The sequence below is a fragment of the Eurosta solidaginis genome, chromosome 3 (genome assembly GCF_040869045.1).
Source record: "Eurosta solidaginis isolate ZX-2024a chromosome 3, ASM4086904v1, whole genome shotgun sequence".
Taxonomy (NCBI): Eukaryota; Metazoa; Arthropoda; class Insecta; order Diptera; family Tephritidae; genus Eurosta; species Eurosta solidaginis.
In genome coordinates, this window is record NC_090321.1 from 84,562,190 (window position 1) to 84,589,758 (window position 27,569).

A 27,569-nucleotide genomic window follows, 5' to 3' on the forward strand; every position below is an offset into this window, starting at 1 on the left:
TTAGAACAACGTTTAGCAAACACTTAATTGTGGCATTAACATGAAAATTAAAACTAAGTCGGGAGCCCGAAAGTCAACAAAATCGTTTACTCGTTCAAGAATAGTGTTGTTAATAGTGCAGGAAGCTGGGTGCAAATTTCTTCGAGGAAAATACATATATTTAGGATTATTAAGGTTGAAAGGCATATTATTTGCGTGGCACCATGCGACCAAGGATTTGAAGACCTACTGAAGCAAGGAGCGTTCAACGATCGAAGAGTATGACATAAAGAGTTTGACAACATCGGTTTACATCAAAATTTTAATATAACAACCATATGCACACATGTGGTCTGGGATCCCGACATCGTTATTTCGGGACTTTTTCGGGATTATTTGGGGATCCTTCAGGGATCATTTCTGGATGCTTTTCGGGATCCTTCCGGGATCCCATCGCGATCATTTCGGGACTATTTCGCGATGAAACCAGCAGTTCTAAAAATCTGATTTCACGATTCCCGTGCTTTTTAGGCCTAAATTAAGGATTCCTGAAGATTTTAGACATTTGGAATTATCGGGTCGTTAGTTATTGAAAGTTGCTTATAAGCAACTTTGGGCCGTTGAGGAAACATTTCATGTCATTGGGTAAGTAAAACAAATGGATGATCATTAAGTTTTAACTCTTTATTTTATAAGAATATTAATTCGAAAAAAATAATGAAGGCTAAGTTCGGGTGTAACCGAACATTACATACTCAGCTGAGAGCTTTGGAGACAAAATAAGGGAAAATCACCATGTAGGAAAATGAACCTAGGGCATCCCTGGAATGTGTTTGTATGACATGGGTATCAAATGGAAGGTAATAAAGAGTATTTTAAAAGGAAGTGGGCCATAGTTCTATAGATGGACGCCTTTTCGAGAAATCGCCACAAAGGGGGACCATAGGTGACTCTAGAATGTGTTTGTACGATATGGGTATCAAATTAAAGGTATTAATGAGGGTTTTAAAATGGAGTGGCCCTTAGTTGTATGTGTGACGGCTTTTTTGAGATATCGACCAAAATGTGGACCAGGGTGACACAGAACATCATTTGTCGGGTACCGCTAATTAATTTATATATGTAATACCACGAACAGTATTCCTGCTAGTTAGGTCAACCATTCCTGTCATGATTCCAAGGGCTTTTGTTTTCGCTCTGCAGAACTTTTTCTTCTTCTTAATATAACTACCATCACACCCATTTTACATAATTTTTTCTAAAGTTATATTTTACGTCAAAAAACCAGTGCAATCACCATGCTTCATCCCTTTTCTCGTATTTGGTATAGAATTATGGAATTTTTTTCATTTTTCGAAATCTTCGATATCGAAAAAGTGAGCGTGGTCATAGTCGGATTTCGCCCATTTTTAATACCAAGATAAAGAGAGTTCAGATAAGTACGTGAACTAAGTTTAATAAAGATATATCGATTCTTGCTCAAGTTATCGTGTTAACGGCCCAGCGGAAGGACAGACGGTGGACTGTGTATAAAAACTGGACGTGGCTTCAACATATTTCGCCCATTTTCACAGAAAACAGTTATCGTCATAGAAGCTGTACCCTTACCAAATTTCACATGGATTGGTAAATTTTTGTTCAACTTATGGCATTAATAGTATTCTAGACAAATTAAATGAAAAAGGGCGGAGCCACGTCCATTTTGAAATTTTATTTTCTTTTTGTATTTTGTTGCACCATATCATTACTGGGGTGGAATGTTGACATAATTTACTTATATACTGTAAAGATTTTTTTTAAGTGGGCGTGTTCGTCATCCGCTTTTGCTAGTTTTTATTTAGCACACATATAGTAATAGGAGTAACGTTCCTGCCAAATTTCATTATGATATCTTCAACGGCTGCCAAATTACAGCTTGCAAAACTTTTAAATTACCTTCTTTTAAAAGTGGGCGGTGCCACGCCTATTGTCCAAAAGTTTACTAATTTTCTATTCTGCGTCATAAAGTCAACCCACCTACCAAGTTTCATCGTTTTATACGTCTTTGGTAAAGAATGATCACACTTTTTCGGTTTTTCGAAATTTTCGATATCGAAAAAGTGGGCGTGGTTATAGTCCGATTTCGTTCATTTTAAATAGAGATCTGAGATGAGTACCCAGGAACTCACATAGCAAATTTCATAAAGATACCTCAAAATTTACTGAAGTTATCTTTGGACGGAAAAAAACTTAATAAGTCGAAACTTTCCCACAGAGTCAAAGTGATTTACATAAGAGTAAGGTTAGGTTGAACTCGTCGGTAAATAAAGCAACCGATTAAAATGGCGTTCCGGTTTGGGTTTTTTTAAACTGCTTCGGTTTCGGTTATGGTTCCCTTCTTCAAAATTTATCTCGGTTTCGTTGCGGTTTCAGTTTCAGAAAAACATACAAACATTGTAGATAAAATAATATTTATTAAATAATGTGATGCCTACAACACACTACTTTATTTTGCCTTGGACTCCAAGCTGAAAAAAACTGACGACACTTTATCGGAACTTCAAAATACAAAAGCAGTTTCCAACATGAAAAAGCGAGACCACTATTCCCCCAAAATAAACGTGTTTAACATGCTTTTGTTTATTTTTTTTTTTTTTTTCCATCAATTTTTCACAGTAAAACAATGCAAATAACACGGATAAATGATCGAGCCTCCTTGTTCACTTATTTCACAAACATGTTGAATATATGTTGTTGCGTATTTGTGCACAAAATTTTTATTTGTCTGAAAAAATGGCCGAATGTCAAAAAAAAAACCTAATGAAATACAAACTGGTATTTTTCCTGTATTTCGTTAGTTTTTTTGAAATATAGTTTACACAATTACACTAAGGCCTGGTTTTTCAGTACAAGTTCAACTCAGTTTGTCAGTTAAACTACGCTTAAACTTTTTTTTTTAGGATTTGAGATTAATGGCAGGGTTCTATCGATTCATTTCACATGTTCCTCCGTTATTCACAGTAGCTCCGTTATTCAATATTTAAATTCCGTTATTTCTCGAAATGTTAATTTTTTTAGCTTTTAAATGGCACCACGCCAGGCACAAAATCAATAGTAATTTGGATTTTAAATGGCACCACTCCAGCCACAAAATAAGCAATATGTATTTCAAAGCTATTTGTCATACTGATTCCTGTTAGAAGTGCAAAACACCACCCTGACTCCAGGTCAGGGGCCTTGCATCTCTCAACCTTGAGGCCTATTTAAATTTTCAGTTCAACCAAAAACGCCACTGCACGACCACTCCAACGAACTGACTAGAATGGAAAGAACGCTTAAACTTATGCACTGCAGTTTTTCAGTCTACTTTAACTGAAGTTTAAGCTGAGCTTAGGCAGGGTTAAACTCTAGTTAACCTATCAGTGATTTGCGTTCGTTCGAAGTATGCTTTCACACTTTGCCATCGATATTATTGTTCCCACTTTGACTTTTCTAGCCTTTTTCACAGTTAAAAACTTAAATTTAACAAGTGAATACGACGCAAAATATGTTAGCAAGTATTTTTCTTCTATCGTGAGAATGTTTATAAAAGTGCTTCATGAAATTTTGTATGTGAATGGGCAAAACGAAATAGCTTCAATTGCCAAGTCTGAAGCTTCTTTTTATTTACAACCGCAATATCTTGCGTGATTGTGGCGATGTTACTGGCATGCATAAGATTGCGTTGAACGCATCTACATTAAAAACTTCATTGTGGCTCGGCCATAATAACATTACGGAAAAAACAAGAGTGATATCTTATCCGTCAACGCAGCCCCGGGCTTATGTCCACTGCTTTCCTGCTTGATGGATCATATTCAACTCCCTTCTCGTTTTAATTTTTTCCAAACGGATTGGGACATCTACTGTAGCTTCATCCTTTTAGGACTGGCAACCTAATATAGATGTATGGTTCGGCCTGAGCGAAGTCTCTCCAATGCTTATTTGGCTTGACCGCCGCCTGACTATTAATATGTAAATATTGAGGTGACTGCAACTTAAGCAATTTCTTACTTACTAAATTGGCGGTTATGGACGTCGAACAATACACGTAAGTCGTTTCTTCTCTGGGCTAACTGGTGCCAGCTGGTCATACCAAGGGAAATTAAATCTGGTCCTTCCAGCGGAGATGGGGCCGCCCTATTCAGTGCCGCCGAGAGAAACCCCGGGGCCGGTGGCAAAAAAAATACGGGACCCCATACTAAAATGAACAAATTCTCAAAACCAAATTACCACATTTTACATATTTATATGCATTTGTATATATGTACATGTATGTTTAAGCGTATACATGAATACATATATATTAACCTGGGTCCATTTGTATGGACGAAAGTTAACCGAAATCGTACCATAGGATTTGAGCTCAGGAAAATCCACTACCCATATCCAAAAAAATTATTTTCGAGAAAAAAAAATGGCGAAAGGCTAAAGTTTCCGACCAAAACACTCTCCAAAACACAAAAAGTATTTTTTTTTTTTTTCAAAAACTGTTGTAAAAACGTTGGCGATAACAGTTTTTTACAAAAAAAAATATTTTTGGGTTTTGGGGAGTGTGTTGGTCGAAAAATTTACCCTTTCGCCATTTTTTTTCGCAAGCTCGAAAATTATTTTTTTGGGTATGCGTAGTAGAACTTGTTTTTCCTGAGCACTAATCCTATAGTAAAATCGATGGCGCGATATCGGTTAATAAATCGACCCAGTTTAATGTACATTGCTGTATAGGAATTTGCATAATTCCGAATTTTTCTGCTGCAAGAGAAAACGAATTCAACTTTATGCTACAAAGCCGACGCCAAAAACCAGCAACACCTTATGCGGGGTGCAGACCCGTTATGAGATTTATAAAATTTGTTGAAATTTAACATGATTACTATCTATGAAAGGTTATTAAAGGTGTGGTTTGTTTATTGTATGTACGCAAAAAGTTTGGATAGCAATTTGAGATTCCCCGGCCCCTCCAAGGCCGGGCCCGGGGTAAATGACCCCTCAGCCACCTCTCGTCGGGCCTGGCCCTATTGCTCTGCTTCTATTTACGGGTTCCGATAAAAATACTTTCAACAATTTTGCTAAGAAACATTCAAGACATTTTGACAAAATAGTGACAGCGAATAAGAAAAACATCAATGCCATTGTCAGAAGAGGGTCAGGCATGCTGTTTTCTGTTGAACCTTTCACCATAGATGTTGAATATCTTGAACACTACGATATTGCAACGGATATTGATATTAATACTGAATAAGCCCTGCATTTATTGTCAAATGTTTTTTTTAATGAAAATAAATTCAGGAAACTACTTTTTGAGTAGAAATAACCGTTTTTTTTTAATTTTGGTTGGATAGATTGATCAAATACCCCACCGTGCCACGGTATCCCGGAAAATAATTAATAAAAATGCTATAGGTATATGATCAGTTTTATGGGTTGGCAAGTAACCAAAGCTTTCCATAGGCATATTAAAGCAACTTACGACTCAGAGGATAAATCTGCACACAATTTTACAAGCTCCCAAACTATCAAATTTAGTGAAATGGCCATTTTTAAGTTCTTTGTATAGAAATAACGGAGTTTTCTTGTAGCATGCACTCCCCTACCCACCATGGCTGCGCCCATGCATGTAGGGGTTGCCTAAATGAATTTGTAACCTGTTATATATAAGGTTCTTAAAACCGTGCAACCAAATAAATATTATTCAGCATGAAAACTGTCATGAATTTCTATGGGTAATTACCGTCAACATTGCGTGATTGGTTGAATCTGAACTCAATAGTACTAATAAAAGTACATATGCATGTATATTTAGGCTTATGTGAGGAAAGCTAAATCGACAAGTGCATATATACATAGATACATACATATATAACATATGAGGACAACCCCCAATGAGGAGAAATTATATATTCAAGTCATTAAGGTAATGGTCTAACCCAATGAACTTTTTATTTTTGACCTTAATCAAACGAAAGACGATCTAATGAGAACTTTTAATATCAAACTAAAATCCACATTATTGCATAGAATGGTATTAGTAGAATGGTTTTCGAAATAATTTTTGGTTGATGTCTACGCTATAACACGTCCACCTCGATCAAGATCATAACTGTCTTTGAATTAGGACTGAATGTCTTCGATGGTCGAGAACTGTTACATTTAGTAGTTATTGGGTACACTAATAGTTCTAAGGGTCCAGTTGTTACATGCAAAAGCATACAATGTATAAAACTGAAAAATCGTCTCAAACGCAGATTATATCGATAAAATATACAATAACCACCAGCCTCACTGAAGATTACACCACAAACACATAACTTTGGGTTTGAAAAATCAATACTTATAAGTTATAACACGAGCTAATTACCAGCTAGACTGTACCCTTGTGTGATATCAAATAAAGACTAGAATACTTGTTAAGCTAAAATCAAATAGTCTGTTAGATTTTAGCTCGATCCCACTAGTCCTTTTTAAGAAATAGTTCCATATCCTATAGCTTGCCAAGGTGGCCGGTTCCACGGTTGCAGAGCGACTCCGGATTTTTCTCGACCAAGGGCTGTCATTTCAGCGTAATGTCCCTCCAATAAATTGCCATCTTCCCAACAGATTCTTGCAGCAGGACTGCTGCATATTCTCCGGTAATGTATTGAACCAAGTCCGGGGCAAGAACCTGATCCCGGTCCGGAGAAATTGTTTTGCCGCGTGTGCCGGAAACAAATCTTGTTAGGATGGTCACACCCTTGCCAGTGTGTCACGTGCAAAAGGATGGTTGCATCGCACGGGGTGCTCTGGGCTAGATCTCAAAGTCTGTCGATCTCGTAATTTTCACAAATTCTTTCAGGCACTTTGCTGTACATGCCCAAGGACCTCCCGTAGTCTACGCCTTAGCACCCCCACTACCTTCTAGCAGTTTCGCTGCTTTGCAAGCCACAATAAGTACCCGCTGCTGCTCGCGCACCCGCGCCACCAGCCAAAGTAAATAAAATAGCAATGCCGGGCACTTTTCCCTGCCCCCGTCTTCTCCCCCTCTTTCCGGCACTAGCACACGAGTAGACCGGGGAAACAGACTCTTAGTCCCTATCACCTTTTGCATCGTTTGCCAGCACAGAATATGTATGCTTGCGACATCTGCCCAATGCAGTTTCTGCCTTGGACGGTGCCACTTTCCTAGAGGTTCTAGTCTTAGCGAAGGGTAATCCGTTGTTTACCCAAAGACGTTCTTTCCCAGGGCCCCAACAGCACTTGCGACCAAGCCTCCCTTAACCCAGGCGCAGTCACCCGCCACTTACTCCAAGAGTGACGACGTGTTTCCCGCTGCACTTCAAAATAGTGCAGTAAAACTGCAATGGGTTAACTGGAAAGATAACGGAGGTAGTCGATTTTATGAAGCAGCACAAGATCCGTATTGCTGCGATTCAAGAGACCAAACTCACGGTAAGATCTTGCTTTGCAGACCTGTTTTGGGTACAACGTCTGTCGAAAAGATCGAGAAAGCGGAAATGGAGACGGAGTCGCATTTTTTACCCACCACTCAGTGAAATATGATCTATTTGATCCCGACATAGGCTGTAGGGACAGTGTTCTGGAACATCAAGGCATGCAAATTTAGAAATTATCAACATCTATGTACATGCCTCCTGTCACTTGCTGCCCCAGTGGATACTGCCCTGGCATAAGCACACTACACACTGATGAAAACCGCATTATTCTAGGGGATTCCAATAAAAGAAACTCATTCTGCTTGATAAACGGGGAGGCTTCTATACGTATGGCTGGAAGCTCTCATTGTTCGCCGGACATCTCCATTGTTAGCGCAGGACTTGTTAGCTGCGTCAACTGGCAGCTAATGGTAACATTGGCATCCGACCACCTACCCATACTTCAGTCGCTCGAGCGATCAGCCGAATTTATCACTTCTGAAAAAAACACTTTCCTAAACTTCAAAAAAAGAAACTGCGAGGATCATGGACAGCTTGTGGACAAACACAAGCGGGTGATATATGAGGAGAATTTAAAGTGTTGTAATTTCTCTGACGGTGTAGGTAAGCTATGGTCGTAAAGTCCCTATCAAACCCGTCTGAGCACAACGAAAAAATATACATCGACTTTAGCGTAAAAGTGCTGTCGGATGCGAAAAGATGCGCGAGTGTTTTTTGCTGACAATACGTAATACATTCCATGGTTGACAAATTAGACGGAGGGCCAACAGAAGCGCACACAAGAATAAACATAATGCGTCCCCTATTACCATTTTCGGCAAAGAATTCGAAGATGCCATAGAACAGGCTAAACCATCCAAAGCAGAAGGGCCAGACGGCGTAGCCATGCCGATGCTTAAACTTGGAAATGAGGGATTCAAATATCTAGCACATGTCTTCAACCTGTCTTTGTCCAACTTCGTCATCCCCGAAAAATGAAAAAATGACGAGGGATGTACCGCTACCAAAGCCTGGGAAACCAGCTTACATAGAAGAATCTTATCGTCCGCCAAGACACTCGAAGCCATTCAGATCCCTTCTTTCACCGCAAACGTGCGTGTTGTCAATCATCAACATGGCTTTCGAAAACAACATAGCAATACCACCGCGCTTAACGCCATCAACACTCAGATTGCGGATTGAATCAAAAACTCCACCACAGAACAGTACTCGTAGCATTGGACTTATCAAAGGCTTTGATACAGTCAAAGAGTCTCAAAAGGTGGACCGAAAATTATCTGTCTGGTCGGCAGGCACCGGTGAAATTCAGGGACTTAATATCTAAACCCAGAAGAGTTTAACATGGGGTGCCACAGGGTGGCGTCCTATCCCCGCCTTTGTTTAACTTATACATATCGAAGCTACCTTGAACACCATCGTATCCTACCATTGTATCCTACGCCGATGATTGCACGATAATGGCTACAGGTCCCGCCCACACGTCGGTAAACTATGTATTAAAATAAACAACTATCTCCCTGATATCCCCAGTTTTCCCCCTCGCAAAACCTGACACTGGCGTCTATGGCATTACGCTACCGACTGTCTTACCTCAAAATGGTCGCCGAGCCTAAAGGTTACTCACTGGAAGAAAATACAGGCCTGGAAAATACCGGTATCAGAACCACTACGGCCTGTCTTTTTATGTCCCCAGAGCACCATGTACACTGTGAGGCGAGAGTACTCTCTTCTAGGTAGAGAAATCAAATGCTGAACAAACAGTTTCTGTTAAATACCCATAAACATGGGCATCCAAGGGACTTAAGAAGTCCACTTCGCAAGTATTATAAGGAAATACGGCACCTAAGATCAGTATGTAGAAGAAACCCCCAAAAAGGGCCACAGTGATATCCAGAAAAAGGCATTGGACCTCTATGCCAGGAATTCCCGGGCAAACACCGTTCTTAAAGTTAACCACCCTGAACTCGCAGAAGAGGAAAGCAATCTCCCCAACTTCGATCTGGATACTGTAATATGTTAAACTTATACCTATCCAGAATTAACCCCGAAATACATACATAATATATGTCCTGCTTGCAATGTGTCCCTATATGACACTAACCATCTTTTCAATTGCAATGTGGAACCAACGCCTTTAACACCCACCTTTCTCTGGTCCACCCTTGTTGAAACTGTAAATTTCCATGTACTCCCGTTTGAAGATATTGATGACAATTTGTAAGTAGTCACACCTATTGGATGGGGCCAAGCACTGGTACAGCACAACAACGTATTATTAAGAGTAAAATCATATAGATGCCTGCTTGACTTTCTGACATATCTATTACTGACAAATGGGTTACTGTGTTAATAGGATAGGAAAAAGATGCATACTAGAGGTACCTTGGTGGATAAGTCTTTTCCTGTTGTTTGTTGGGTTATAAATTTTTTTGAAATTGCTTTACGGGATACTCCATCTGCCAATCAGGAATCAAATGACGGTGTAAAATTGCTGCACTATGTAATAATTATCTATTAGTTAAAACTATGTTATATGTACATGAATAGCGCTTACCACTGAACTACTGTGGCAAGAACTTTTAGTTTAGTCTTGAAACTAGAATATTACGATCCACACCAGTTTCGCGAAATTTCTTGTAGTTTGAGCATAAAAAGAAAAACACGCTCCTAACGGTGAGCATGTGTAACACTTCGCAGCAACACACCAGCTTTAACAACATCATTGAACCGTTATCGTTTCCAAATTATCATCTATTACGTACGTGTAACAGGTTAATGCTGCCAAACTCAGGCGAAAACTTTGCTTTTGGATCTTCGTTGGGTACGCCGGGATTTAATCCGCATAAATAAGCTAGAAATGAGACAGCAACCATAACAACCGGACCCATTTCAAGCTTAGACAGATATAATCGGGTTTCTGAAAACTTTAAAAATCAGGTGTTAGTAGTCGCAATAGTGTGCTTACCTACCAGCGCAAAGCTACCAGATTCGGCTGCTAAAAAAACAAGGGGAAGGTTAGCAACAACAATTAAGTAATATGCTATAGAAAATGTTTTTCAAACTTGACTACAATTCCGTAGTTGTGCGCTTAGAATACACCATGAAATGCTGCTGAAGAAAACTACAAATGCCTTGGTAGCTGCGGTCGAAGTCGGTATAAAAACTGTAGATCCCTTAGATTTGTAGATAAAATTAAAAGTTCAGCACTACGAAGTACAGAGTAAGCTCGGCATCGGAGTGAAATCGCGCCAAACTTTCTGTTATTTCTATGCGAATATTAAAATCAACTGCAATGTCTGAAAATTCCTTGTACCGTTGAGGTTGTTGTTTTAGCGATAACGGAACCCAAAGCTTTTAAAGAGTGTTGATGGTCCTTTGCCGAATATAGATCCATTACATTTCGGTAACTAGCACTATTAGGATAATAGCCTGATTTGATGTTACCCTTATTCCCCCGCCCCTAGTTTCGAAAAGAACCTTGGCTGCTAAATACGTGTATGATATATTCATATTAGGATTCGCCTCATGTGGTTGAAAATTGTGTTGGGGAAGCTGAGAAGCTATAAAGCTTTGTTGTTGTTGCTGTTGTTGTAGCGATCCCCCCGAAGGTTTTGGCGTGTGTTATCGAGTGTGATGCCGGATATAGATCCGGTACGTTCTGGTAACAAGGTACTAGCCCGACCACCTCGGGAACCATTTAGTATGACCACATGGAACCTTCTTGTCCATACCGCTATCCCACCCCCTGGATCCATGAGGAACTTGGGGTCGCCAGAGCCGTGGCTGCTAAAAAAATAGGATTCGCCGCAGGTAGGTGAGGTTGACAATTGGGTTGGAGAAGCTATAAATTGCGCTGGCAACCCCTTGAAAGTGTTGCGCTACACAATTCCTTGAATCAGTTTGGTATTTTATTCGCCTCTTACGACAGGCATACCTACCGCGGGTATACTCTAAGCCCCCTAACCAAGAGGGCTGGGGTATAAAACTTTGTCTTTAGCCGTGCTGGAGACCTTTTATCTTTCAATAATCAATGCATTCATCAGTCTACATATCGGAAGTATAAGTTCCTTGATATAATGAAAGTTTTAGTCCTGTATGTAGAGACCTGTTCGAGATTTTCAAGAAAATGTTATAAGCCGAGCTTATCTTTCGATTTGCTTCGTGCTACATTTTATTTTTTTTCTAACAAAATGGCTGGACGCGGCTCAATGGACAGCGCCAAATATATTCTTATGAAATTTTCCCTCGAACACTGCAAGGGTCATTTCATGTTTTTTCGACATTGTCCATGATTCCGAGCCATATATTAGTTCAGGTATGATGAGCGACTTGTAGAGGGTGAGATGTCATTTTTTTTATGTTAATTCTGGTCCGCGGATTGATGAAGTCCTTCACCGTCTCGAATTTGTATCAGTTAATAGTGACGTGGCTGCTAAAGCGCGAGTGCGCAGATTCCTTTTTGGATGACAGCAGATACTTCGTCTTGTCCTCATTAACCGCAAGACTCACTTTTTTGTCTCTTTATCCAGTCCAGAGAACACAAAACTTATGGCGAGTTCTTTAAGGCCTATGATATCAATATCCTCGACATCAACATCCATTTTACGCTCTGATAACATATTGTACTATGGCGGTTTAGATCTGCTTCCAGATTTTTCTTCTCCAGCCAGGACCAGAGCATTTGCCGAAGCCTTCTTAAGTTAGGTTAGGTTAAAGTGGCTGCCCCCAGAAATGTGAGGGACACACTTAGGCCGGCTGGCCCATTGTGATACCACTAGGGGGGCATAGCCCTTCCTCCTTTAGATGTGTAGGAATTTGAACCAATTTGACCTTCTGATGTAGCGTAGAATATTTTCGATTTCCGCAGAGCCAAGTTCTGCTAAGCACTCGATGAAATATTTATTCAGAAATTCCATACGTATACTGGCCAGACACTCGACGCTTTCTATCTCCTCTTCATTCCTGCAGCTTCGACAAAAATCGTTGGTTGGAATTTCCATGCGTTCGACGTGTATTCCCATCCGGCAGTGGCCCGTTAGTATCCCAATCAGTGAACGTAAGGAGAGACGGTTGAGGTTAATGAGGAACCTAGTTCGATTCTCATTTATGCGAGGCTAGGTTTGTTTGGACAACTCGCATGTGGGTTCCAGCGTCCATCAGGAATTCGCCTTCTTGGTTAAAAATTATGTGAGCCTGTCTTTGCACGCAGCAAGAGGGGAAGCAATGTCCTTCAGCTGGCTTAGCTCCGTCTGTTCAGTAGCCTTCCTCGCTAGTTCAACGGCAGCGCAGTTCCCGGGTACACCGCTATTACCTGGGACCCATACAACAGCTGTCTCGCACCGCGATGCAAGTTTGTTTAGGGTCTGTCTTCAGGGTCTGTCATTCTATTGCTAATTTCGATGAAGCGTTCCTGCCTTGGAGGGCTTTTATTGCCGCTTGACAGTAAGAGTAAATTTCTATCGATGTGGGGTTCTTAGATAACAGCCAATAAGCGGCCTCCATTATTGCAGTTATTTCCGCCTGGAAGACGCTACAGTTGCTTGGCAGCCATATGCTTAGGGAAAGTGAAAGATCCCCTGAATATATTCCACTGCCCATGTTACCATTGAGCCTGGAACCATTCGTGAAGATGGTCGTGCACTCTGGGTCTAGGTTAGTGGCGTTATCCCAGACGTGCCTCTCTGGGATTCTGATTGAGAATTTATTTTCTATAGAGTGGATCGATGTGGTGTACTCTAGTTAACGTAAGTTTTCGGGGATGGTTCCCAAAATGCTGGCATGACCGAATCTGATGTCCCTTTAGGGTAGCATAGCGTTCAGCCTCACTGCGTTACAGCTTACTTCGAGTTTGCCATATAGTTCTACCGGAAGGAGGTTGAGCATGACTTCTAGTGCCTTTGTGGGCGTGGACGGGAGTGCCTCTGAAATGAGCATTGCTGCTGACCGCTGCACCCGAAGCCTTCTTAGCTTTACAGAGAACTAAAATGCAGACATAGCAGCATACAAGCAACTCCTATTTGCGCTGTCAAACGCTGCTTTGAAATCGACAAAAAGATGGCGTGTGAGGACTCTCTTCTCGTTACTCCACTCCGGGATTCGGCGTATCGTGAAGATCTGATCGATCAGGTCCTCGGCCGCACTGATAAGGACCAATCAGTTCGTTGACTTTGGGCTTCAGTTATTCCCGGGGAACGGCAGAATTGTGGGATCGCCTCTCTCGGGAATTGGGCAGAGCACACTTAAACCATCCGAAGACATGCACTCATCCGACCATAATTTCACAGGAGATGACGCATGCTTTTTACTAGCCCTTCGCCTCCATTATTCTTTTGCTAGATATTGCTAATCTTACTTCATCACAGCCGGCCGCTGAACTTTTAAACCGTCATCACGAGTGTAGCTAAAAATTGTTTCTTGGCCGGATTGTCTTCGTCCATTTGCATGGCCTATCAAAACCCATGGCTTCGGTGTGGTAGGTTGAGTACGCTATCTCCACCATTATACCCTACTCGCCTTTGGCATTAAAAACAGGGCTCTAGGTTAGGTTAGCTTGAACTGATAACCTGAGTTAGTCAATAATGTCAGCACTAAACTCGATCGTTACCTCCCCCAACCCGCACTTCCTACATCTCTATCACTGGCAAGGCATTATTTAAAAGCATGTGGCGCCAGAAGGCAGATGCTTAGTTATGATGAGAGACTTATAGATCGTGATTTTTGTCATCTATAGACGACTTTGCTTTTCATAGCACACGTTGGAATTGTTAGTTGGCATACGGACGAGGTCCTTCACAGTATCTGACCCACTTTTGGGGTATCCTTATTCAGACCAGAACCAAGGTGAATTTGTTAAGGCCATTGATATCAATATCATCAGCCACATCAGGAAGTCACCTTGCTTGAAAACTGGATTGGATTCTAAAAGGTCTTTCCCAGTCTTTAAATAGCTCATTTTGGGAAGCAGTACTAGCTTTGCAGCCAAATAAGGGGCCTTAAGAAATCTACAAGGCTTGCAGCTTCAGATCATCATGAAGTGGGGTTGTTAATGGCTCCCTATAAAAATATGAACCTATATCGTTATCCCGTATCCGAAGCGCTGAACTTAAATCCCGCCAACGCGAATACCTTCTGCGACGAATGATAGCTCTGTTCTGTGTAATATTCGCTGAGCGTTTGCTCATATGACTCAGACTTTCCAGACCAGTATCGAAGCGAAATGCAGGACAAAGCCGAACGGTCTCGGTGCGAGTAAATTTGCTGAGTTCTCTTAATTCATAAAATGTTGGCACATTGGAACTAGGACCATATTTACTACGATAGTTGTAAAAAACAAGAAGTAAATGTTGTGTCGGTTTTCGGGTTATCAGTTTTCGAGACGTTATTTATGTTGGATGATTTTAATCTGGATTATAAAGAGGTCCTTCAGTTGAATCTTCAGAATGGTGTGAGTATTTGGAAGGAAATATATTTGATAGAACTCCTGATTGTAATCGGATAAAGTTGTTGTAAGCAGTACCATCTAAAAGTGTAACCTGTTATCAGATCAAATTGAGCCAGAGTTACTCGAGTCTTTTTCTGCTATAGGAGGAGATGGACCTCAATAGATGGGAACCGACTAAGAATGCCTTTGCATGATATATCTCTGAGAAGATTTGGGCTGAGCCTCTCTTCCGATTTGCACTGCGTTTCTTTTAAATTTTTTTTTCACTTCGGCGGGTTGGGACCTACATGTTTTATGCCGATTTCGAACGTCACCTGCAAAACAGATAAGTATTCGCTGAAAAGTTTGAGTCTTAAAAAATCGAACATGGCTTAGAGCCCTATTAAAATGCAATATTTAGGATCAAAAACATTTACTATATTGGACAGGAATCAAGATATTTGGAAAACAATGCATAGCGTGTGTAATCTTGCGATAAATTTTTAAGTAACTTCACATTGAGCTAGAAACTTTAAACCTTTCATCAGGTCACCGTGACAAAGCAAAAAAATGCAATTCCCAAATTTATCCGAGTTTTACACTTTTCGGAACCTTTTTTTTAAACTTCCCAGTAGGCTTGAGGCATGAAATTTAAAACGTGGTTCGAAGTTCTATGGCAGCTTAACACATTTGACAAAAAGTTTAGGAAAGTGTCGTACGGATAAAAGTATTACAAAAAAATCATACAGGTCGGCTGAAATCCTTTTATAAGCTTTTGAAAGTTCTTCCATTGAGTTACAAATGTAATACCGGGTACATAGTTGACAACACAACGACGATGCCTTCAATAAAGGGGAAAATTCCGATAGGCGATATATTAGAAATTTTGCACCAAACGGCATAATTGTGATAACAAAATTCAGAAAACTTCCCCTTGAAACCACACATATACATAGTTCAGAGGGCACAAACAATGCAACAAAAGGAGACCACTAGGTGAGCACAAAGTTTCAGAGGCTTGTCATTAAGCTAAAGACATATTTAAGATACTAGCCATTAATCTGAAGACTTGAACTAAACATATGTATGGATATGTTGTTGAGAGCACGGAGACGCACGGGTTGAAATAAGGTGTTAATGAGTGTTTTAAAAGGGAGTGGGCCTTAGTTCTATAGGTGGACCCCTTTCCGAGATATCGCCATAAAGGTGAACCAAGGGTGACTCTAGAATGTGTTTGTATGATATGGGTATCAAATGAAAGGTGTTAATGAGTATTTTAAAAGGGAGTGGGCCTAAGTTCTATAGATGGGCGCATTCTCGAGATATCGCCATAAAGGTGGACCAGGGTGACTCTATAATGTGTTTGTTCATCTGGCGGGTACCGCTAATTTATTTATATATGTAATACCACGAAAAGTATTCCTGTCATGATTCCAAGGGCTTTGGATTTCGCCAGCAGAACTTTTTCATTTTAATATGATAGATGTCACACCCATCTTACAAATTTTTTTCTAAAGTTATATTTTGCCACCATGTTTCATCCCTTTTCTTGTATTTGGTATAGAATTATGGAATTTTTTTCATTTTTCAAAATTTTCGATATCGAAAAAGTGGGCGTGGCCATAGTCTGATTTCGCCAATTTTTAGTACCAAGATAAAGAGAGTTCAGATAAGTACGTGAACTAAGTTTAGTAAAGATATATCGATTCTTGCTCAAGTTATCGTGTTAACGGCCGAGCGGAAGGACAGACGGTCGACTGTGCATAAAAACTGGACGTGGCTTCAACCGATTTCGCCCATTTTCACAGAAAACAGTTATCGTCATAGAAGCTATGCCCTTAGAAAATTTCACAAGGATTAGCAAATTTTTGTTCTACTTATGGCATTAAAAGTATTCTAGACAAATTAAATGAAAAAGGGCGGAGCCACGCCCATTTTGAAATTTTGTTTTATTTCTGTATTTTGTTGCACCATATCATTATTGGAGTTGAACGTTGACATAATTTACTTATATACTGTAAAGATATTCAATTTTTTGTTAAAATTTTAATTTTAAAACTATTTTTTTTGAAAAGTGGGCGTGTTCGTTATCCAATTTTGCTAATTTTATAAGCTTTTATTTACTTTCACTTTTGTTGTCTGTAATGGAATCTTGCAAGTTAAATTTGATACACTTCCCGGTGTCAGATTGAGCTGAAATTTTGCACACATGTATAACTCCAATGACAATGCAATTTTACTTTGTTAGAATTCGATAAATTAATCGATAACACAGTTATCGGTAAAGATTTGTATTTACTTTGGCATAACAGCCTAAGTCCCATACAAACCCGCCGGTACCTATCCGTGGATTGTGATATTTGGACGTGGTGAATCACGCGTGTCACGCGTGGTGAATCTCAACGCTTGCGAAAAGCGGTGACACAACCCTCTGTTGTATTTCTGTGTATAACCAACATAGCTGAATTTTTAAGGCTGTTTAACCCTGTAATCTTTTCTGTAATTTATTTTGCTTTTGGAAAAATTACCTATTTGAAAAAAGCTGGCTGAAAAATATTGGCATAACAGCTTAAGTTAAATCAAGAATGGAAAATCTTTGGAAAATTTGAGCAGATGTGGCAATTTCGCGCGTCCGTTGAACGAAATATTGACAATCTGCTGATCATCGCTAAGAAATTAGCGACATTCCATCAACTAAGCAGCACTTTAGCAATACTACTGTTATTATTTGGCCGCTCAAACACACAAATATTAATTGTGCATTAAATCTAAAATATACAAATACACCATAATAATTTACACGGCCAAAGCCATAATAATTCACACGGGTCATCAATTCTTTCTCTGATTCAAAATCTGAACTACCAGCGCTACCGTCAACAGCTCAGTGTCATCACTGCCAGTAGCGCCAATAACACCAAACTCGTGCCTGACACACAAAAGTCGTTTCACTCAATAGCGCAAGTAAAATGTACTACGCACTCACTACTAAGAAGCGTCAAAAATTCGCTTGGAGTAATTTCGTCAATGAGCTACCATTGAGCTGGCACCGCATTGGCGCTGGCGCCATGCAATTTACATCACTAAAATTGCGCGAATGCCCAGGCTCATGACTTCAATACTTATATTTACAATGCTTTAAGGCTCCATTACTGATACTTAGCATAGACTTGACTTGGCTTGCGAACTGTCACTTACAGTTCTGTTAAATGAACATTGCATGTTACTGATTACTCAAAACTTAACTTGACTTAGAAGTCTGTTGAATTTTGATTTTCTATGTAAGTTCTAAGTGACGTTTATATTTTGAGATGCCATTTGTTTGTTTCCATTTCATTTTGACATTTTGTCATACAAATTGACATTTATTGATTATGGTGCCAGATTGTATGCGCTAAGTGGAGTATAATCGTGGCTAAGTTGCCAAGTTTACGCCAAGTCAAGTCAAGTCTATGATAAGTATCAGTAATGGAGCCTTTAAACTTTAAATACACCTCTGAAGTTGCTGCGCATAAAATGTGTACTAATAAATTCCAATACGCATTATACGCAGATGTAACTGATATATGTGTTTTTGTTTCACCCCCTATACTTATATTTAAAGCTTTTATAAGAACAAGCTTCTATTACTTGTTAATAAAACGAACTAAAAAGTAAAAAATAAAATTAAAGAAAAAAAAACTTTTTTAAAAATAAGCTTTTATTATTTTGGTTAATAAAATTAACTAAAAAGTAAACAATAAATTGACTCTAAAGAAATATAACACTTTATAAGTTCATTGTAAGCTTAAACGATAATTAGGCTTTTTCGTCTGCGACAAAAAAATTCTATATTGTACATAATTATATATTTTTAACATTAAAACTTTACACCTAAATTATTAAATCTTACAGTTTATATCACAGTCCTAATTGTTCTAATAAAAAACGTGTTAAATTTTGATGGTATAATTAAGAACATTTAGGATCTCCTTTTCTTGCTATCGCAATGTAACACGCTTTTATTAGAACAATTAGGACTGTGATATAAACTGTAAGATTTAATAATTTAGGTGTAAAGTTTTAATGTTAAAAATATATAATTATGTACAATATAGAATTTTTTTGTCGCAGACGAAAAAGCCTAATTATCGTTTAAGCTTACAATGAACTTATAAAGTGTTATATTTCTTTAGAGTCAATTTATTGTTTACTTTTTAGTTAATTTTATTAACCAAAATAATAAAAGCTTATTTTTAAAAAAGTTTTTTTTTTCTTTAATTTTATTTTTTACTTTTTAGTTCGTTTTATTAACAAGTAATAGAAGCTTGTTCTTATAAAAGCTTTAAATATAAGTATAGGGGGTGAAACAAAAACACATATTTCAGTTACATCTGCGTATAATGCGTATCGGAATTTATTAGTACACATTTTATGCGCAGCAACTTTAGAGGTGTATTTAAAGTTTAAAGGCTCCATTACTGATACTTAGCATAGACTTGACTTGACTTGGCGTAAACTTGGCAACTTAGCCACGATTATACTCCACTTAGCGCATACAATCTGGCACCATAATCCATAAATGTCAATTTGTATGACAAAATGTCAAAATGAAATGGAAACAAACAAATGGCATCTCAAAATATAAACGTCACTTAGAACTTACATAGAAAATCAAAATTCAACAGACTTCTAAGTCAAGTTAAGTTTTGAGTAATCAGTAACATGCAATGTTCATTTAACAGAACTGTAAGTGACAGTTCGCAAGCCAAGTCAAGTCTATGCTAAGTATCAGTAATGGAGCCTTAAAGCATTGTAAATATAAGTATTGAAGTCATGAGCCTGGGCATTCGCGCAATTTTAGTGATGTAAATTGCATGGCGCCAGCGCCAATGCGGTGCCAGCTCAATGGTAGCTCATTGACGAAATTACTCCAAGCGAATTTTTGACGCTTCTTAGTAGTGAGTGCGTAGTACATTTTACTTGCGCTATTGAGTGAAACGACTTTTGTGTGTCAGGCACGAGTTTGGTGTTATTGGCGCTACTGGCAGTGATGACACTGAGCTGTTGACGGTAGCGCTGGTAGTTCAGATTTTGAATCAGAGAAAGAATTGATGACCCGTGTGAATTATTATGGCTTTGGCCGTGTAAATTATTATGGTGTATTTGTATATTTTAGATTTAATGCACAATTAATATTTGTGTGTTTGAGCGGCCAAATAATAACAGTAGTATTGCTAAAGTGCTGCTTAGGTGATGGAATGTCGCTAATTTCTTAGCGATGATCAGCAGATTGTCAATATTTCGTTCAACGGACTCGCGAAATTGCCACATCTGCTCAAATTTTCCAAAGAATTTCCATTCTTGATTTAACTTAAGCTGTTATGCCAATATTTTTCAGCCAGCTTTTTTCAAATAGGTAATTTTTCCAAAAGCAAAATAAATTACAGAAAAGATTACAGGGTTAAACAGCCTTAAAAATTCAGCTATGTTGGTTATACACAGAAATACAACAGAGGGTTGTGTCACCGCTTTTCGCAAGCGTTGAGATTCACCACGCGTGACACGCGTGATTCACCACGTTCAAATATCACAATCCACGGATAGCTACCGGCGGGTTTGTATGGGACTTAGGCTGTTATGCCAAAGTAAATACAAATCTTTACCGATAACTGTGTTATCGATTAATTTATCGAATTCTAACAAAGTAAAATTGCATTGTCATCGGAGTTATACATGTGTGCAAAATTTCAGCTCAATCTGACACCGGGAAGTGTATCAAATTTAACTTGCAAGATTCCATTACAGACAACAAAAGTGAAAGTAAATAAAAGCTTATTATAATAAAAACGGAACGATAGGCTGATGTTAAACTGTCGCAGTCTGCTCTAGTTTCTGATTCACCCAAGATCACTTTCTCTCTTGCAGCGGGAAGAGTAAAATCTTCCAAATGAATGTAGTTAGAAAGAAACATGCAATATTATGATCATTTTACTAACGGTATACAAATATTCACTTGTTTTGTACAGATGCAGGAAGTTGCTACAATATGACAAAGAATAGAACTGAAAACTCCGCTATATTGACGCGTTGTGAAAACAGCTTAAATCGCGAGCAATATGCAGCCGATACTTCCTCCGTTTCACCGAAGTCACCTTTATTAGATATTATCGAGCCTTTATCCATAGGTGATACAATGGATTCCCTTGATGTTGAGTCTCACATGGAAAAGTACGATGCACAAAATAATAAAACACAATCTTTGAGATTTACTTCCTCCAACGAAAATGAGACACCTTTAGTGACTACAGGAACAACACAGGTTCTGCGAAACAATACGACGCTTGCAATGCCCTTACCCACACTTGGTATAATGCCTATTCCTGGAAGCTCATTACCGCCGAACAAATCGACATTACCTGCCTTCGAGTACATCTCTCCAAGCAATCATCCAATTAGTATCGCCGACTTTCCGTTAATGGATCTAAATAGAGTCGGTGTATTTCCCGCATTTCTACATCGACGATCACGTGGTGAAAAGCGTCCAATACCAGAAGAGCAAAAAGATGAGAAATATTACGAAAGACGTAAACGAAATAACGAAGCAGCAAAGAAGTCAAGAGATGCTCGCAAGATACGAGAAGATCGTATTGCATTTAGAGCCGCATTACTTGAACAAGAAAATTCTATTCTTAGAGCTCAAGTCATAGCATTGCGTGATGAATTACAAACTATGCGACGACTGATTGCATCAGGTGCCTCGACGGCCGTAGCGGCTTCGGTATTAGGGGCCACAAGTAGAGGAGTGTTAGCCTTGTGAATTAACTATAAACTATAGAGTCTTTTTATCGACCATCAGGACATGCATCTATTACATTATTGTTTCATCATTTCAACAACTAAAAATAAATAAAGGAAATGTTCAGAGACTACTCTACAGAGAGGGCGACACTTGACAATTGTAAACTATTATGTAGATATAATCAGATCATTTGTAAATTATAGTTCACGTATGTACTTACATATTTATGAAATTTATATTTAAGAAAGTGTTATTGTTAAAAGTTTAAACAAATAAAAACAACATAGAATACATCTAAATCTCCTTGTAGTACACATATCTTAGCACTGGAAATCCCAATCCTTTTCTTGTGATAGAACCTTATCTTTATATTAATAGTTATGGTATAATTAGTGCACAGACTATTCTACAATACATCACACAATACCATGAAGAAAGTCCGGCTATAAAAAGTGTATTTATTTTAATAGTGAATAAAAGCGAAACTTATAAACAAGTCCGTAAAAGTGCTGTAAAAAAATAAAACATCAGTAAAGGGTGGACTTATAATGTTTTCGCATAAAACATGGATTTATTTTATTTTTTTTTTTTTTTTCATAAGAAGCAGACATACCAAATCTTTAAATTTGCATCAATTTCAGGATCACTTCAGGGTTATTTTAGGTATCATTTAGGTAAAACTTCGAAGCCATTTCGAGACTGTTTTGGGTAAGTTTTGGTGCAATTGAGCACCCTTTCGAGTAGACTCCGGAAATTACTTCGAAACTATTTCGAAACCAATTCGCAACAATTTCAAGACAGTTGTATGATCATAAAATAATCTCAAAATTATTCTGAAATTCATCCCGAAGTAGTCTCGAAATTATTCTGAAGTGATCCTGTAACTGTCCCGCAATGGTTTCAAAATAGTATTGAAACTATGCTGAAGTTGCTCCGAAATGAAAAGGATAAAAAATCCCGCAGTGTACCCAAATTGTACTGAAAGAGACTCGAAATGGTATTCAAGCTTTCCCGAAATGATACCTAAAATAATCGTGAAGTGATCCTAATAAACGGTCAAATATACAATGGCGAATCGGAAATTGCTGTCAACTTAAATAAATATTTTGTTGATAGTATTACTGATATTTGCAATAATATAGAGGTATTTGATAGAGAAGTATATATAACTAATCAAAGAAACTGCGTTTTTAAATTTGTCAAAGTTGGATCAGATGACATCGCTGAACTTGTCAGTAAGTTCAAAGCTGTGAGAGGTGGAAAAAATTTATTATCAGATGGTGTGGTGAAAGATGCAACCCCCTATTTAGGCTTCTTCTATTCTCAAATAGTAAATGAAAGTTTAAGTAGTGGCATAGTGCCTAGTATGTGGAAAACTTCAACAATTGTTCCTATAGAGAAAGTTAAAAATACTATTAAAGCAGAGGAGTTACGGCCCATAAATTCATTGCCCAGCGATGAAAAAATTTTAGAACTTGTGGTAAAGAACCAATTGGTTCAGTACTTAGAAAAAAATAAGATACTTATACATCAACAATCAGGCTTTAGAAAAAATCATTCCTGTGAAACAGCCTTAAATATGGTTTTAGCTGAATGGAAAGATGATCTTAGTAATAAAATGTCGATTTTAGCAGTTTTTGTTGATCTTAAAAGAGCTTTTGAAACCATAAATATAAAAATACTAGTGGAAAAATTATCAGACATAGGCATTCAAGGATTGGAACTAGACTGGTTTAAAAGTTTTTTAAGCAACCGTAAGCAAAGAACAATCATTGGCTCATCGTTGTCAGACGAAGTGGATGTTAGGGTTGGGCTTCCACAAGGCTCTGTACTCGCTCCAATTCTATTCAACATTTACATTAATGATATTAATTCAATTTTGAAATATAGTTCAATAAAATTGTTTGCTGACGATGCACTAATTTGGACAAGTGGTAGAAACGAAAATGATTTAAGAAATAAATTACAAAGTGACTTAAATGCCCTTTATATTTGGTTGTGCGCTAACAAACTTAAACTTAATATCGAAAAAACTAAATACATGTTAATAACTAGAAAGAATGTTTCCGATATTGGTACTGTCAAAATAAATAATTCAGAAATTGAAAACGTAGATTCTATTAAATACCTTGGTGTCTTAATAGATTTTAAATTAAAATTCAACGCCCATGTCGCTTATATAACAAATAAAATAGCAACTAAAATATGGTTTATGCAAATAACCTGCAAAAACCTAAGTAATTACTATAAAACTAAAGTTTATCGATCCGTTGTTAAACCTTACTTTTTATATTGCTCTACAATTTTATTTGTTATGAAATATTCGCAAATCGATAAATTGCAAAAAATGCAGAATAAAGCTATGCGATTCATCTTAAACAAACGTTATGATACTCCAATAAAAGATATGATACTTAGTTTAAATTGGATGAGCGTGAAGCAACAAATATTTTTCTTTACGATGAAGTTTATATACAATATAAAAACCGGAAATTTACCTGATTACTTAAGAACAAATATTAGAGTTAATTATGATGTCCATGGAAGAAATACAAGACAAAGAAATTATTTCAAATTACCTAATTATAAAACAGAATCTGAACAGAATAGTCTTTTTTACAAAGGTTTAAAATGCTTCAATGTACTACCTGAATACATAAAAAATAGTGATAATAACTTGTTTAAAAAAAGGTTATACACTTACGTCAAATCTATGAGGATAAATAAATACTAAGATCTGAGCTGGTTTGTGATACGTATTCCTAATTTATATGTCTAATTCTAAAATTACAAATTTCCTCGTTTATATATATATATACATATATCTATTTAAACTGATGTACCTATTGTTAAACTACTGTACCTATTGTTAATTAATGCAATAATTTTTTATTTTTTTTCAATTGTATAAGCTAGGCTCTTCGAGTCGTAATAAATAAATGAAATGAAATGAAATGAAAAAAATTGTTCCGAATTGAATTATTCGGTATGTTTGCTTCTTATGGAAAAAACGTTAAACCAATATTTTATGAGAAACAATTATAAGTCCAGTTACTGCCATTTTATAAGTTTCGCTTTTATTCACTTTTAAAATAAATGTCGCCGGCCTTTCAATTAAACTATAAACTACCGTATTTCAGCTCTTCGCGCTTTTTCGAGTGTATGGGGGCTTAGTCGAGCTCCATAGCACCCTTCTATGTGACAGACCGGCTTAGGAGCCAGCAGGCACTCAAGCGCGAATCCAGTAACAAATATAAAAGTATCATACACATATTTAGCAGTCGAGGCACGGAGTAGTCGTACCATATCTTTCCGAAGATGGTCAAGTTATTATCTTAATGGTGCTGGTTTCCGGAAAGTACCAGCAAGGAAGCATCATAATGGAAAAAACTGCACAAAACCTACAAGAAGAAGAAGAAGAACTGGGCTATTCGCCCAGACAAAGAGATAGTGCTACATTGGGAACGAACTGTCCGGCGCCTAAGGGCCTTAGTAGACCAACCTGATCATGACAGCGAGCGCTTAGCATTGCCCGTGAAACCGTGGAGGCAGGATGAGGACACTTCGCTGACAAAAATATCCAGCCGTCGGCTTTAGAGGGGGAATGGGAAGGAGAAACTCTCAGTCGCAGGACCATGCGTCAAACTTGCCGCGATGGCAGGGCTTACACTTCAGAATCTGCAAGACTGAGCGGGGAACAACGTACCTTAAACGCTACAAATTAGACAAGTAAGAAATATTGGTAAATGCCAAGAAGAGAAAATGTGGATGATAAGCTAAACGAAGGTTACGACGAGACTTTATCTTACTCGGAGCTTCGAAAGAGAGGTCCCTGACCATGGGCGCTAATAATTCGTGATGCAGGAAAAACTAAATACACCGCTACCATCCTATGATTCATAAAGAGGTTAAGTTAAAAAGGTGCCACAATAACGCCATTATTATCGTCGAGTAATCAGTTCGTTATCGGCTTATTATTGATGGTTTACAGATGTGTCATCGATATTATATTGGGTTTTCATCGGTATTTCTTTCACAACTGATGAGTCGTCGAAAACACAACGATAACAACAATTCCCCCACGGGTTAGGGGCTTAGAATATACCCGCGGCAGGTATGCCTGCCCTAATAGGCGACTAAATACCAAATCTATTCAAGCAGTTATGTATCGCAACTCTTTCAAGGGGTTGCTGGCGCAAAATATAGCTTATCCAACCCAATTGTCAACCACACCTACCCGTGGCAAATCATGTTTCTATAAAAGCCAAGACTCTGGCTTTGGATCATGGATCATACGAAATCGTTCCCAAGATCGTCGGTCTGGTGTCTTAATGTTGCAAACGACATCAACATCGATAACACTCCCCAAGGCCTTCGGTCGTACAGTTCATTTCAGGTAAACTACTACGGCATGTATTTACACATCTGCATTTTAAGGAAACATTCCTAAAACATGAAGATTTCGATATGTTTCAACGAAATGACTTTGTTTCGTTTATTAACGTTAATTATCGGAACGAAATGATATCGGTTCATTGGTTAAGCATGCCTGGAGTAAATATTGAGATATCTCATTTAAATTTGGTATATGGGTTCCTTGGCACTCATCTCCCGTCGTTATTTAAAATGAGCGGAATCGGATGATAACCACATCCACTTTTTATATATTTTAACATTTTGGAAAACACAGAAACTTTTATTATTTAGTAAATAATATAATGTTGAAATTGGATCTAGGCCATTTTTGCTAGAAATATTTCTTGTTATAAGCCTAACATGTGCATCGAATTTTGTTACGGGAGATTTATTTGTCTGAGGCTATAGATATAAAAAAAATGTCTCCTAATATCTTTTTACAATAAAACTTGGTAAGTGAAATATCATTGATACAAAAATTTTTTTCGCTTAGATATAGGCTATATCATATAGCTCTCTTGGTCAAAAGCACAACTCAATGATTGGATGAGAGATTTGGAATTGTCAAAGGAAAAGACCGAACTACACGCCTGTCGTATGCAACAATTTAAATTTGTTTCATCCGATGTTAAGGTACCATATTGTAACGAATTTGCTGCAAATCCTCTTATTTGCCCCTTTTGCTAGGTTCGTATCGCTAAACTGTTGAATAAATAACTCCAATATTGAATAATGGAAAAATGGCCTTTATTAAAATGCTTCACAATAACACTCAAACTGTGCAACGAATAGCTTAATAACCAAACTGATAGCTCAAATGAAACTCCACTAATCAAAATAATACTGGTATTGCTCGCTAGATATATTCTTAGTCGTAACTGCTGATCAACTCAAATCAAACTGAATTACTTCTTACTCGCCTGCACCGCTTTTATAGTTTACGCTGCATACTTCTAGGCTCTTCGATTTCCAGAAATTACTAGTTGTTTCGGCTACAAAATCGCCAGCCACAACTACGTGCACAAATTATTGCCCTCTCTTGTGACCACTGAGATAAGATATATGCATGCCGCTCCGCTGCTCGTATACGTATATATGTGTAGACGCAATTATTTATTCGTTTATGTAAACACATAAAGATTGAATTATTGATGTGAATGTTTGTAGTTTACAGTCTCTCGCGCGCACATAGCCGTATAAGTAAATGCATCTGTGTGTGACATCTCTCTGGGCTGCCTTATATATGTGTATACTTGATTTGATTATTAACGTAAATACTGCTTGGCATGGCCTTAGCATCGCCTTAGTGATGGGATAACTTAGGGGTGGTAATATCCGTGACACTGCCCTCCACCTAAGTCTGATCGTCCCGATCAGACAAATCTCTTGATCTAAACGTTGCCAGCCTTTCCAAATGGACCACTTTCATTTTGGTTCGTGGTTTACCGATGGTTTGTATGCGGTACACTACATCGTTGATCCGTTTTATAACTTTGTATGGGCCTTCCCGATTACACTGCAATTT

At 38.1% G+C, this 27,569-nt stretch overlaps 1 protein-coding gene across 1 annotated transcript; it reads left to right on the top strand.

Moving 5' to 3' along the window:
* The first annotated feature begins 528 nt into the window (after positions 1–528).
* LOC137246496 (hepatic leukemia factor) lies at positions 529–21,667 on the top strand. Its single transcript, XM_067777596.1, has 2 exons — positions 529–624; positions 20,856–21,667. Exons 1-2 carry the CDS (start codon positions 615–617, stop codon positions 21,644–21,646), a joined length of 801 nt encoding a protein of 266 aa, XP_067633697.1. The 5' UTR covers positions 529–614; the 3' UTR covers positions 21,647–21,667.
* Positions 21,668–27,569: the final 5,902 nt, after the last annotated feature.